This window comes from Chaetodon trifascialis, chromosome 4 (genome assembly GCF_039877785.1).
Source record: "Chaetodon trifascialis isolate fChaTrf1 chromosome 4, fChaTrf1.hap1, whole genome shotgun sequence".
NCBI classification, from domain to species: Eukaryota; Metazoa; Chordata; class Actinopteri; order Chaetodontiformes; family Chaetodontidae; genus Chaetodon; species Chaetodon trifascialis.
The window spans coordinates 939,129-953,958 of record NC_092059.1 but is presented as its reverse complement, the minus strand read 5'-3'; the positions used below and the strand labels follow the sequence as shown (position 1 = coordinate 953,958).

At 47.5% G+C, this 14,830-nt stretch overlaps 1 protein-coding gene across 11 annotated transcripts in view; it reads left to right on the top strand.

Moving 5' to 3' along the window:
* The window catches only part of nfia (nuclear factor I/A), a 161,225-nt gene extending 149,729 nt beyond the window's left edge, over nucleotides 1–11,496 (top strand). For all 11 annotated transcript variants that reach the window (XM_070960173.1, XM_070960166.1, XM_070960172.1 and 8 more), the window contains one exon: nucleotides 879–11,496. In XM_070960173.1, the coding sequence (XP_070816274.1) occupies nucleotides 879–893 (15 nt within the window). In that variant the 3' untranslated portion in view covers nucleotides 894–11,496. The remainder of the gene's footprint in view (nucleotides 1–878) is intronic.
* Nucleotides 11,497–14,830: the final 3,334 nt, after the last annotated feature.

Genomic DNA, 14,830 nt, shown 5'->3' with positions numbered 1-14,830 from the left:
TGTGTGTGTGGGTGTGTGTGTGTGTGTGTGTGTGTGAGTGAAGAAGTGCAGAGCGGGACGGGGAGGAGTTAGTGATTGAGAGAGGATGAATGTAAAGAAAGAAGAAGAGGAGGAAGACGAGGGAGGGGAATGAAAAAGGCGGGTTGGGGGGTGATGCGGTTGCCTTGGCGATGGTAGTCACGTCCCGGGCCGTCTCGTTGTCCCTAGCAACCAGACATGATGTAAGGCGGGGATGAACTTGAACTCGACGGGGCAGCGAGGAAGAGGAGGAAGAGGAGGGAGAGATTCATGAAACATGAACGATGCACCTTTGGCGATCGATACCGGCCTATCAGAGATGGATTACACACACACACACACACACACACACACACACACACACACGCACGCACACACACACGCACAGTTTAGTGATACTGTGGAGAAGAAAGTCCAACCTGAAGGCAGCAGAGACACCTGAGAGTCCTGTTTGTCCTGAAGGTGGCGCCAGAGGAGACATCATGCAGTCATTCAGATCTAATGGGTTCACCCTCTGGGGAGCAGGGACACGTCGGGACGTGTCATAGAAATTGTCCCAGGCCTAAATTTCCACCCTTAAAATCACCTGTGAACATAAAGTGATTTCTCTCGAGGTCACACCTGGACTGATTCCACCTGAATGTATTCACGCTCAGTTTGAAGACTTCAGGATTCATCCTCTGGGGACGACGAAGACACAGAGCCAGTTTCATGATCATGTGACCGGTTGTTGTGGAGACGTCTGTGGACGTCTTTGTCTTTTCTCTCGTCCTGTGTTTAGATAAGATAAGATGAGATAAGATAAGGTATACCTGTGTAAATGCTCCTCAGACTGAACGTCCCTCTCTGTCTCTCCACAGTGGTACCTGGGATAAGGACTCCAGAGGCCCCTCCGCCCTCCACCCACCTGTACGTCAGATCGCTGCAGCCTCCTCCTCGACCTTTGACTTTCGATGCCAGCTGTGACAGAGAGTCCCATCTTGCCCCGCCCCTCCAACCCTGCTCCTCCCGCTCTGCGCCTGACTCCGCCCCCACCAGCGCCATACAGACTCAGCAGCATCAGCATGGCTACAGCGGATCAAACGCACCTCGACCCCGGCGTTAACACCCACTCTGTAAACTGTACGTCGTCCCTGTTCGCATATGGTTCATATGTTGATGTTCATATATAGTGCCAGACCCCTCCAGACCCCCCAAACCAGACCAGGCTGGCACAGTCGGGGGGGTTGAGATTCGATTTTTGGGAACGCCATAAGACTGAATCACAGGGCTTCCCCTGTGAGAAACTCCACACCTGCTCTCCCATCATCCTCCACAGTGTGTGCATCCAATGGACTTGCAGCGCTACAACGCCCTCCCGGCTCCCACCCTCAGACCCCCCCATCCCGGAGGATCTCGACGGCTCGGGGTTGGTTTGGTTGGTGGGATAGGATGGGATGCACCGTGGTTGGGGAAGAGGTGAGGTGTTACCTGGCTCAGAAACCATCAGCTAATACCACCAACCCCCCCCCCACCTGAGCCCTCACTCACCTCCCACGGTGGACTCCAACCCCACTTGACCCCGCCCTCTGGTTGGTGGCGTGTCAGGGAGGGTGGAGGTCCACAGGGCTCTTCCCAAGGACATGGACCAGTGCTAAAGGGAAGGACCTGACCTGATGGGGAGGTGGGGGGGGGCACAAACAGACGCCAGCCTGTTTCACAGTAATAACATGAACTACACATGCAGGGGTGGAGGGTCATGATGGGGGAGGTCGGTTGGAGGCGGGTTATAAAGGTGGGGAAGGTGGGGTTTGTTGATGTGAAGCGTGGCGACCAGACGCTGGTGGATCCGAGCTCGTTTATCTGGGAGGCTTTGGCTTCATGGCTCATTGATTTTTCTCTCTTAGCCGTCATTTCAGCTGGTCCCCTCCTCTTCCTCCTCTTTCCATCCACCAGTCTGGGTGAAGCTACAGCATGCGAAGGGTGGCAGAAAGCTCTGGTGTCCGAAAGGCAGCAGGCAGACAGGAGAGAGCCGAGTGACGGAAACTTTACCAGTGGAATATTGATCATGAGGAAAGTGCAATTTTGTTGGCTAGCTGTTGGATAGTTAAATATCTTTGTAAGATAGCTCGTTGAAATCAGTTGCTGAAAAGTATATATAAAATATATTTTTCTTCCTAGTCCGCTCACACCTCTGGGACTCTAAAATACTGGGGTACAAAAGACGACAACACAGCATTGAACTAGAAACCATAGCCTTGAGAAACAAGGGGAGCTGTATTCACATTTATTGTTTTTATTTGTTGTTTGTTCATCTTGTAAAGCTGTTAGCATGGTAGAACACCAATCCCTTTAACAGATATCATTTGAAACAATCAGTTTTTTAAAGCATTTCTCGCAGCTTTTCATTTTGCTGAGAGGAAAAAACGCTAAGCGATTAACTTATTTTGATGAGCACATCGTTTTACTGAAAAACCTCTTTGAGTTTCTCATGAGGCGAAATCAGGAGAAAAGATAACGAGTGAATTTAAGCTTAAAAGAATCACGTCTTCTCCGCTTTCTGTTGGCGAGATAATCTTTAACGGGTGCCGCCCGGCGACGGGCTGCCCCACGATTGGCTGGGTCTCTTAGAGCTCCCGTCCAATCAAAAGCACTTATTCCTGCAGTTGGCCAATGGGCCGTGAGTGTAATCAGGGGGTGTGGCATAGCGATAAAGAGGCAGAGCAGAGGGTCACTCTCTGGAAGCTTTCGTCCTCGTAGACGAGACAGCCGAGCGCTTCACATGCAACTTGCCATTTTATTGAACTTCAGTTTGTTTTTCCTTTCCTATACTATATATATAAATATATATACACACGCGCACACACGCACGCACACACACACTCTTACGACCATCCAGCGTCGATCAAAAGTGAATTTAAGTGAAAAAGTTACAAAAAAAGAACAAAAAAATCTGCATGTTCTAGTGTTAGTGACAAATTTTTCCATAGATGACGTAGTTAGTGAGATAAAGACACTATATTGTAAACCCAACATCAGGCACTTGCCAGCAGCCGTCTATTCGTTTGGCCCGTCGAGGCCTTTTCTATCGCTCTCCTTCACAAACAACCAGCTCTCTTCGCTTCTTGACATCTTTCCATGACTTTTATTTGGACTTCCTTCCCTTCCTCCTTCCTTTCTTTTCCTTCGGCAACAGATCGGTTCTGCCTCAGTTCAAAGACGTTCTCTTTCATCCGTACGTTATCAAATTGCACGAAAACAATTGTTCCTCATCAATGTGCCTTGAGCTACGGTCCAGTCCTGAGAGGTTGCACAAGATCCAGTGTGGAGAGTCTTGTTTGCTTAGTCCCTCATCTCCCCGTTTCATTTCTTTATTTGCTCCTCACTCGTTAGCGGAGCAGTTAACGTTAGAAAGCCGAAGAGGAACGCCGTGACTTCCAGAATTACTGGCTGGTAGTGTCTCAGTTGAAGAGGTCTCCGGCCGGTCCCGCACCGCTCCCTCACAGGTGAGATCTGTACCTGCTCGATCAGGTGAGTCTCCTGATCTCTGCTAACAGACGGCAACACCGGGAAATTTTGTGAAATCAGCTCCAATGAAAAACTCATTCAAGTAGAAACTCTGAGGTGACAGGATGTTTTAGCTGTTAGCTAACAGTCAGGTTTAGCAGCTAAAAAGGTTTAATTCAGCTTAGCTAACGGTTCAGTATCGCAGCTAAAAGTGGTTTAAGGTGGAAATGCACTTAAGGACATTTTCCTCTGATACTTCCTAATAGCTAACAATTACTTTCAGCAGCTAAAACAGTTTGGTTCGAGTAAGCTAACCGTTCAGATTAGCAGGTAAAATTGACTGAGTTGACTAAGATGACAGTTCAGTGGCTAAAACACGCTGAGTCATGTTAGCTAACTGTTGAGTTTAGCATTTTAAACAGTTTGGCTTAGCAAACAGTTCAGTGTATTTCCTAGTTTCTAGTTTAGTAGCTAAAACTGTGTGAATGAGGTTAGCTAACAGTTCAGATAGCAGCTACATCAGTTTGACTCAGCTTTGCTAGCTGGTCATGTTAGCCGCTAACATGTGTTTGGTTCAGATTAGCTACCAGTTCAGTTTGGCTCCTGAGAGCAGAAAAACCTCGCTGTACAAGTTTGGGACAGTTTCACCGAAATGATAAATTAGTGGTGTTATTTTTCTATGATTCAGGTGGAAAATGGGTTTTCAGACACACTGAATCTGATCTTTGACAATAGATCGAAATACTGGAAGCACAAACTGGAAGTGACCAGTTTTTGGCAGATGAAGACATTGGACTCATTTCACTAAATTTGGTGATGCCAGGATGTTGGTGGAGCAGACGGAGCCGATCACTGCTCAGCTGGCGGATGAGTTCAGTTCACCACGCTGACCTCCACCCAGCCCGTCACCCGCCGTCAGTCCGGCAGGATGACTTTGACTTCTGTTGCTGCAAACTGAACAGCAAAACCTTAATGTTCAAGTCTTCCTGTTTTCATTTTCGGTCAGTTTCTTCTTCTGCTTTTGTTCCCATAAACGAATAATGAGGACATAAAATATGCAATACCTGCTTGCACTCACGTACACTTATTTTGTCTGACAGTTTTATTTAGGTTTTTTTTTTGTTGTTACTTTCAACCAAAGTTGGCGTGCACGTGACTGGCATCGTGCTCCGTGGTCAGTCCCTAAAAATGGTGAAGCCAGCCCTGCAGCGGCGCTCCAGCCAAGCTGAGCCTCCGTCACGCTGGGAATTCTACGTCCTTCCTTCCCTCCTTCCTTCCTTCCTTCCTTCCTTCCTTCCTTCCTGTTTTGATAATCTACCAGACGGCCGCAGTCCTACATCCGGGTCTCTCTTTCCTAAAGGTTTCCTTTTTTAGTTCTTTGGTCACAAACAAGCCTTAAACAAGTCCAACTTCTTCTCCATCGCGCAGAAAACAGTTTATCGAGAACATTTTTGATGACGTCCAACACTCTAAGCACGCCCGCCCTGCCTGGCAGAGGGTTTAGTAAATAAAATGTTTATGTGTTGTGTGTTCGGTCCGGACAGCGATGCGATGCGACGCGACGCCACGCCGTCAGCTGTGATGGTTCAGTAGTTCCACTTGTGGGTTGTGTGTTTCCTCTTAGTGTTTGTTTGGTCTCTGTTCTTGCCTACCCTTTAGCCATGAGTTGGGCATTACTTCCTTAATTATCTGCACTAAATATGAAATAAATGACATAGTGAAAAAGTATTACATAAAAAAATACAGCTTCCAGGGCTTAAAAAGAGCGAAGGGAATAAAAAAAATTGCACGGACATTTTTTTAAGTGTCACAAAAACCTTGTGAAGCAGCCTAGCATCTAATCAGCGACTTTTGGCTGCGTGTGTGTAAGATAACGACAAAATTGCACCCTTTTTAAAGAAAGAAAAAATGAAAAAGATTATAAAAGCAATAGTTTGGGCAGTGTGTTTTTGTTCTTGTGTTGTGTGTGTAATTTAGTTCTGGTACAGCAGCGAAGAGACGCAGAGAAGAGTTAACTCTGAACGGACGGCAGCGGCGCCGCTCGGCCTGCCGGGAGACGAGTTTGTATGTTGTATAGTTTTATTAATTACACTGATTTTAAAGCTGCCCTATTTTATAATGCAGGACTTTTGTAACATTGATTAAATGAGGAAAAACTAGTGTTGTGAATTTTCTGATTGTTTGTATCGAGGCCACATTACTAGAACTGGTTTGGTTTGTTTTCTGGGAACTGGATTTAAGTTGAAAACTTTCCTGTTTCCTGATTTTCTTTATTTTTCTTTATTTGCTTTCCTTTTTGTATGTATTTAAGGATCTTTCCTCTGTTGATGGTATAGCATATTCCTGTACTTAAAAAGTATGGGCGCTGTGGTGATAAGACCATTGTAAATGGATGTTACAGTATGCTGTATGTTTTGAAGGTTATTTGTTGCATCAGTGTTGATGAAGCTAAATCTAGGTAATTCTGAGGAAAACTGGTAAGAAAAGCAAGCGTTTTTTATGCATTTTAAAGTTTAGTTTTAGGCAGGAGACAATGACATAGCCAGCCAAAGGATGCCCCTACTATAAATGCATCTCGGCATCTTTTTTTGTGTTCACCATTCCATGCAGGAAAATAAACAGCTTGATTATGCAACATGATTCTTTTTCTTTTCCATCTGTTTCTTTCTTCACTGGCCCACAAGATCACCTCCTCCTCTTCCTCCTCCTCCTCCTCCCCCTCCTCCTCCTCCTCCTCCTCCAGCCCTCCCTGAGCCCGGAGGTCCACCCTGACCTCCGTCCATCCACACATCCGCCGCTGCTCATCACAGCATCACATTCATGCAGCAGATAATCGAGAAACAAGTCACCAGGATGACCAGTGAGATCAGAGTTTCTGCTCATTTCCTGCGTTTCCTCCAGAAACACGACGATCAATAACGATCAGGATCAATGAGAGCTCTAACACGTCCTCTGAACTGGCCGTCTGAAAAGCATCGTCTTCAGTCGTACGTTAAGGTCTGCGCTGGACGTCTTCATCCAGGCTGCTGTCAGAGCTGCAAAGTATTTATTATTGATACGTTTATTGATTAGTTTGTCTCTAGAATGACAGCAAATAGCAAAAAATGTCCATCACAAGCTCCCAAAATCCCAAGGTGACTAATTCAAATGTAGGAATAATTCAAAGCCCAAAGAGGTTCAGTTTCTGTTCTCATTTGTGACTCTGGAACTCATAAAATAATAATAATTAACTTTATTTATGCTGCACTTTTCTTAACAACGTTACAAAATGCCCTCGTGGATGTTCCCGCGTAGAAAAGCACGACTGGAGAACGTGACTGAGACAGTCCAGCGTGGACAAACTCATCGTGTTTGTCCACGCTGTTTTCTTCAAAACAACATTAATTTTAGATTCTAGAGGCAAATTGAAACACATGAAACCCTGAACTGAACTGAAGTTTGTGTAAAATAATTCTCATCTGAAATGTTCCCATTTGGTGAAACGATGAAGCCATAAAAACGTGTTTGGTTTGAATATTTGGAACAAGCAGCAACAATCAGACATTTCTGAACGTCTGCGAGGTGAAAGCTGAGCGGCTGGATGAGAGCGCGTCTCTGGTCGGTCCAGATTCAATTTAAAGTCGCTGAAGACATCAGAAAATGAGCAGCGACTCTGATCCGGCTGGAACTGGAGTCCTTGAAGTGGAGCTCTGCAGAGCTCCAGCTGAGCGGGTGGTGGCGGCGGTGGAGGCTGAGGAGGGGCTGAATGTGAAGCTCACTGCACCACCTTCTCCTCCTCCACAAAACTAACAGCAGACACACAAACCAGAGAGCGATGAGCCTTAAGGCCGGACGCTGCGTCCAACCAGCCGAGCCGACGAGCACCACGCGCTAACACACCAGCAGGGACGCAAACCTTCAGCCAAACACACGTCTGAGAAACGTTTCGAGCTTCTGACCGCCGGCCGCAGCTTCCTCCGTTCAGCCTCAGTCTAGAAAACTGTGGTCCAAAGCTTGTCCGACCAGTGAGCGAGAGCTGGAGTCAGACTGTCTCAAAGCCTCCAGAGAAGCACCTCCATTCGCCTCCCGCTCCCGCCCCCCCTCTCCACCCCCTCCCGCCAAGAGCTGATTTTTGGATTTTGCCTTTGAGGAATTCTGCCGCTCCATCAGGAAACAGGGTTGAATGAAGGCCGAGCTTTTTATGCGAACGCCTTTGTTGTCCTCACATTTGTCCAAATTGTCCCGGGCAGAGATTACCCCTCACCACCACCCGAGAAACAAATCCATCAGCCCGGACCGCTGTGCGAGTCTGCGGTTGGGGGGTCGGGAGTAATCCAATTTGAACGGCTTGAAGTGAAGAGGGGCAGAATTCTTCAGGCTTAGACCAGGGTATTTTTAATCCACCCAAGTACTTTCAATCACTTTAGAGACCTGAGTATGTGAATTATAGCAACGCTGAACGTACAGGACTGATAGAACAATCGTACAAGCACCGGGAGAGCTTCAGTGACACCTGAAATCCACCTCCAGCAGCTTTCATTGGCTTTAAACCCATGTGGATGGGAACGCTGCCGTTTCCCGCCATTTGCCGTCGTCTTCGGCGCGAGAACGGAGCGGAAGGAAGACATCCTTCAGCGTGTCGCCGTGCCAGAGCGCGAGCCGGGGAAATGAGTATAAATGGCATCACTTTAGAGAGATGAAGGAAAGTCATTGGACGGGGAGGCAGGTAACACTGAAGCTGCTCTCCAGCGCTCAACTGTAATGAATTACGGTGTCACTGCTCCTTTGCAAAGATATTTATTTATCCTGTTGCAAAACCATTACATGGTGCTAAGCGTTAAATCAAGCCAGTGAAGAGGAGGTAAGCTGCAAAATGTGACAATTTGAACTTACTATCATGCTTCCTGACAGCGTATCAAAGCATAGCAGTCTAATCTGCATGAGAACTATGCACTGACTAAACATCCACACGTGCACGCGGCTCACGTGCGTGCGCCTGCCCACGTGGACTTTGGTATCTACTTTGTGAAAATTTCAGCCTCTGCCTTCTTTTACGATCAATCCTTCCGTTTCCAGATCCCAGCTTCTACGGACCGGACGAGTTATACGAAAAATCTGAAAAAGAAATGAAAAATAAAAACAAACCAGCATATTACATGATATATTGAAAAAGATCAAATGTAGTGCCTGTGAAAACCTGTATTATAATGCTCTTCTGAATACTGAACTCAATAATTGTTTGTAACTGTTGAAATTTCTGACCACCAGTAGCCTTTGCTGTCTGTCAGGCCCCTCTGATTATAGCTAATGTACAATAATCATAAGATATAACTGCATGCTCTTCCATAATCGCCTAGTAAACTGTTACAATGACAACAAATGAGAAAAAAAATGACAAAAACCAGATTGTTCTGTTCCTGTTTGGGTTCCTCTTCTTTTCCTGACCTCTCCCTGTATGCCTCAAACCTTTTCTGCTCACTGTCTCACCTCCTTGACCTTCATCCCTTCATCTTCACACATGGGACTCTTCCATCCCGACATGAATCCGTCACCGTTCGCCTCCACGGTTTTCTACTGCGTGTCAGTTCATTGTCATTGCTCTGATGGGCGTGCCGCCATGACGACCGCCCTGGGCCTTCGGCGGACTGCCGCAGCCTCGCTGGGTTTCAATCCGACAATCTCCAGCTAACTTTAACATCAGCAAACACCTGGCTGGCCTGCCCTCCCCTCGCCTCCCCTCGCCTCCCCTCGCCTCCCCTCGCCTCCCCTCCGTCCCCTCGTGTCCATTGACCAGCAGGCTGAGAGATTTCTGCGTGGCTCTGGGTGAATCCTCCTCCTCCCCCCCAGGCAGCTTCCTGCAGGAGGCTGAATCGATGGCCTGGGCCTTTTTCTGCAGCGCTCAGCACTATCCCGGACTCAATCCCCCTCCTTCCTCATCGAGCCTCCGCTGCGTCTCCCTCGGCAGGACTTCAAACGAGCCGCCGCTCCTCCAGGATGAGAAAGGTCTGGAAAGAGAAAGAGGTAGCCAGCACCTGGAGACTCCCCCGCCTCCCCCCTTCCCCTCGCAGTCCCAGGCCAGCTGGGGTCGATTGGCTCGTCTAGCTCACCTCCAGTGGCTCCTCTGTTTTCGACTCGCAGGCTGTCGATGCAGCTCGGCTCTTTGAAACCAAACAGTTTCTTCGACTTGTGCATCTCTTTCAGGCAGAAAACTTCGACTTGACAAACTTTGTTGATGACCAGACTGTTTCGTTAAAGGACCATGCCACTGACTTTACAAGTGGTCTGCTTGAATTACTGCTGAGGAGTTTCCAGACGGTGTTTTACATCTCTCACATGTTTTCTCAAACCTCTCTGGGAGGCAGTTTCCAGTTCCAGTTCTGACTTTCCTCACATCCCTGTAACTCAGGGGTGTTTCTTAAAAGTCCTCAAAATGCTCTAAACTTGAAAAATCATGTGGGCTAGTATGTCCTCCAGTATCAGCCTGCTGGCCTCTGTGTCAGGACAGAAATGTCCCCGATGCTTCAGATCTGGATCACAGTTCTTTGACAGGAAATCAAGTTTAAAGGGACGTCCTGGAGTTTGTTCGGATGAGGCGTTTCTCCACAGTCAGTGTTCCCTCCAGTCGATGGCGGGCAGCACAGCCGCTTGCTATCCCTTTAAAGAATGTTTAGAAGAACAAAGTTTGGACGATATGTCCAAACAAATGTTTAAAAACTTTAGTTATCTCCATCGTATCCGCCTCCAGAATGAATCAGGTTATAGTCTACACTTCTTACATTTAGCTGCATCAGTCACATCACCTGGTTTCTGTCAGAGCTGCATCAGCTGAGATGCATGAAGTTCTGACAACAAATGAAAATCAATAGCTGCCAGGAAGAAAACCATTTCAACATGACGACATGCTTTGACAATGGTTGACAGTGAACAACCCTGATCTCAGAACAGCTGAGACGTTCTGTAAGACATGAAGAAAGCAGGATGTGATCACCTGCTGATCAAATACCTGCTTAGGTTTCACAGACTGAAAGACGTGGAATGCTCCAAAGACACCTGTTTGGAACATTCCACAGGTAAACAGGCTGATTGGTGGCAGGTGAGCGGATGTTCTGGGATCAGGCTGCAGGTGATCTGCAGCGGACGGACTGAAACGCTGGCATCGTCCTTTAGGTCAAACAGAAATCTTTACATCCAGATGTAGAAATTTTCACTGTGTTCAAATTATCAGCTGAAACAAACCAGGGATTCGTTTTTTATGATGCCGACGGCCCAAAACTGCCCACGCTCACTTGTTTTCCAGCCTGTCGATGCTTTCAAGCCCATCACCAACACGGTTAACCGATCAGCTCGATGAGCGTTTCTCGTTGCCTTTGTCCAGCCCTCTGGAGGCGATGCTAACTGTAGCTAACCCAAGACAATCTCGAGGAAGGAGAGCTTTATCTTTACCCTGGGCGTTGCTGGGCAGACCGCGTCCCGCTGCGGTCACACATTCCCACCATCCCATCAGCCCCGAACCATCAGAGACCAGACCGCATCCCGACCTTAGCCACCACCATCACATCCAGCCACTGACCTCTCCTCCTCACCTCCATCCTCACCCAGAACTGACTTAAACCTTGTGCCTCTACAACTCTTTTATGGAACAGGCGGCGTTTTCTGCTGCCGCCGTCACACCGCTCCACCACCTGGTGTTCTCTTTTGTTCAGTGTGAACTAGTGTCCATTCGTCGTCCCCGGTGCCATTGTTGTCCATGCTCTGTGTTCTGAAGCTGTGAGTTTGCACTGACTTCTCCGTCGTCCTCTCTGACTTACTGCTGTCAGCTCTTCTGTTGTCACTCTGTCGTTCTGTTTCCTCTGTTCTTCCCTGTTGTTTCCGTTGAACTGGTGAAGTGTAGGCCCATCCCTCTCGGCCCCATTAGTGACTCCATGTCCACGCAGACTCAATTTACTGGAAGCAAGATGTGCATTTCCTATGCAACAACGACAAAAAATAAAGACGCTAATGCTCTATCGACCGCCTCTCTGCTGTTTTTCTGTTGCATTCCTGTGTGTTTATGTACGTGCTGTTCAGGGCCTTTACTTCAGGAAAAGTACTAATACCACACTGTGAAAATACTCCAACACAAGTAAAAGTCCTGCATTCGAGACTTTGTATTATCAGCAAAATGTGCGTACGGTGTCAAAAGGGATTCCTGCTGTCGATGTTCCAGCTGGAGCTCATTGAACTCCTTTATCTCCTGTTGCTGCTTTAATCTTCATCAGTGCTTCAGATTCTATAAGATCAACATGTTTGCAGCGCAGCGTCCTGACAGAACCACGTATCTCCTAAAAGTGTGACGAGCTCAGAATACAGCCTGTTTTCAGCTTTGTGACGAAGCTTTTTCAGCTGATCCAAGAGGCTCTTCAAGAGTTTACTGAGCTGGAAGGCAAAGTTGGGTTTGTTTCTGGGACTCTGTGCTGCAAAGTGATCGTCCTTTAGAGAAAGCCTTCACACCTGAGACTGATGGTTCTCCATAGATTTGAAGTATCCTCTCAGTTATTATCAAACCATTTCAGTTTGTTTGCAGGTATCATCCAATGATCATCTTCAGGAAAATGTAGACCACCTGACCTGTTTCACCTCTCAGGTGTTGTTGCAGTCCCTCCACCATCAGTGTCAGAGCTAGACCTCCTGCTCGTTGTTCTCTAGAAGGCTCTGAATTAATGGACGGGTTAAGTCTTTATCCAGTGAAGATTCTGCATTCTGGCTCTCTGAGTTTCTTGACAGGAGTTTCCAAAGTGAAGCTAATCTGTAATTTCAACATGGAAAACTTCCTCTGTAAGCTGAGACAGATCAGGATCAGGTAAAATTCACTGGAACAGAAGCAGATTCAAATAAACGAAACAAAAATCTAACATGAAACTGCTGCTGCGGCAGAAATGTGTGTTGTGTTCGTGGAGGTGGTCTGATGTGGGAAGACGCAGGATGCTGGGAAATGAACTGCTGTGTGATGTTGAGTTTGCTCCAATCAAGCCGATCAATGGTCCCTGAGCTGCTGCATCGTCACACCTGGACACACCTGGATGAAACCACCCGAACAGCAGTCTGCTGCTCTGCGATGTTCCCTGAAATCCAGGCAGAGTGAGACCTCTGCATCTGCTTCCACTGTTCAATCTGTGTTTCATCCGTCCTGTAACAGAAACACTGTCAGATCTGCTGATGTTAGCAGTCACGCAGTGTGTGTGTGTGTGTGTGTGTGTGTGTGTGTGTGTGTGTGTGTGTGTGTGTGTGTGTGTGTGTGTGTGTGTGTGTGTGTGTGTGTGTGGTATTGAATACCACTAACACTTTCAGAGTTCAAGGATTTCAGTCTCTTGCAGCTACAGGAGTGAAACCAGGGATGAACGAGTGAGTTTTCAGCACAAAGTGAACTGAGATCAGTTCACTTTGTGCTGAAGGTAAAGCTACGCTGAACCTGCAGACTTCACACGTTCAGGCTCTCTGTTCCTGAATGAATGAATTGAGTACAAACGTCATGACGTCAGCAGAAAGCTGGAGACGCTCTTCAGCTGTTTGAGAGTGCAGACGTGTCACACAGCTGATGTGTGTCCTCCGTAACCTCCCTCTGTCAGTCCACAGACACGACTCTGACTGAGACGTCCATCAGGTCTGCGTCCTTCCTCCATGTTGGACAGACAGCTGACTGGAGGCGTCGTGTGCTGGCAGACTGAGGAGTCACTGTTTGGTCCCATCAAAGACCAGAACCACAGAAATCCTCCCTCCTGCTGCATGTCCACACCTCTCTGTCCTCCACGTCCTCCTCCTGCTCCTCCTCCTCTTCCTCCTCCTCCTCCTGCTCCTCCTCCTCTTCCTCCTCCTCCTCCTGCTCCTCCTGCTCCTCCTCTTCCTCCTCCTCCTCCTCCTCCTGCTCCTCCTCCTCCTCCTCCTCTTCCTCCTGCTCCTCCTGCTCCTCCTGCTCCTCCTGCTCCTCCTCTTCCTCCTCCTGCTCCTCCTCCTCCTCCTCCTCACCCCGCTGTGTGTTGTGTTGTTGTCTCCCCCGGGTGCAGAGTGGAGGGTGGGAGTCGCCTCAGCCCTCCTCTCAGGTTTCAGGGAGGGAGACGACCGCAGAGGAGCGTGAATAATTCAGCCCGCCGCCAACACCGGGCATCGCCTTTCCACAACACACACACACACACACACACACACACACACACACACACACACACACACACACACACACACACACACACAGCGTGACCTGATATGCCCCCACAGCAAACCAGCTAAAGGTCATCAGGTCAGACTGTGAGCTTGAACTTGAGAGACGACGTTGGTCAATAAAACCTGGTTTTCTGCTTTGAAGGCAGTTTTAATGGAAATGGATTTGTCTGTGTGTGTTTGTGTGTCGCTGTCACCACCCAAATGTTTGAAATCAGCTGTTTTATTGATGTTTGTGGTTGTTTTAAGAGATTGTTTCAAATGTTTCAGATAAGTACATTTGAAACAGGGTTCATGAGGAGAGTCTGCTGAAATACTCTTCAACTCTGAGTTTGGTTTCAGTCCCAAAGCACGAAAGAGGCTGCGATCGTTGTTTCATCACAGCAGTGAGGCTGAGCTCGAGTATAATTTGGAAATCTGTGTTTTGTCGGGCTCTCTGCAGCTTTAAACTGTGATTGGTCAGTTCACGTTATGATCCAGATCCAGAGATTTTTATGCTTGATGGAGTTTAAGTATCAGTTAAAGTATAAGCAGTGTAAGTGTCGATTGAAGTGTAAATACTCAGAGTATTTCCTCTGAAGCGGCAGTTGAAGCACTGGAAGGTAAATCATAATAACGATCATTTTAAATAAATAAGAGGTCTGTCCACTTAAAGTTCACGTGTCAGCTGAAGCGTAAAAATATCTGCAGAAGCATAAACACTGAAAGTAGTTGAAGCGTTTTAATGGACGCTCTGAAAGGCTGTGAAGTGGCACTTCAAGCACTGAAAGCGCTAAAGGTGTGAAGGTTCAGGTAGAGTTTCAGGTATTTTAAGCGTCAGTCAAAGTGTAAACGCTAAAAGAACAAACCCTCAGATCGTAAAAGCCGTTTGAACGCGGGCTGATGTCTCTTTAAGTGACTGAAGCGTAAACAGGAAGAGTGAGCTGAGCTGTGGGCAGCGAAGCGTCAGCTGACGTCACAGTTTCAGTGTTACGGACCACGAATGAGGTGAAATCAATAACGTGTAAACAACAACAAGTCAACATGTCGGACAATGAATAACTCAAAGCTCTTCGACTCACATCAGGTGTGTGTTTTAGCCCCGCCTCTAGTACACCTGAGCTCATTTCCTGGTTAGGTGGATGTCAGGTGGATGTCAGGTGAAAGTCAGGTGGAT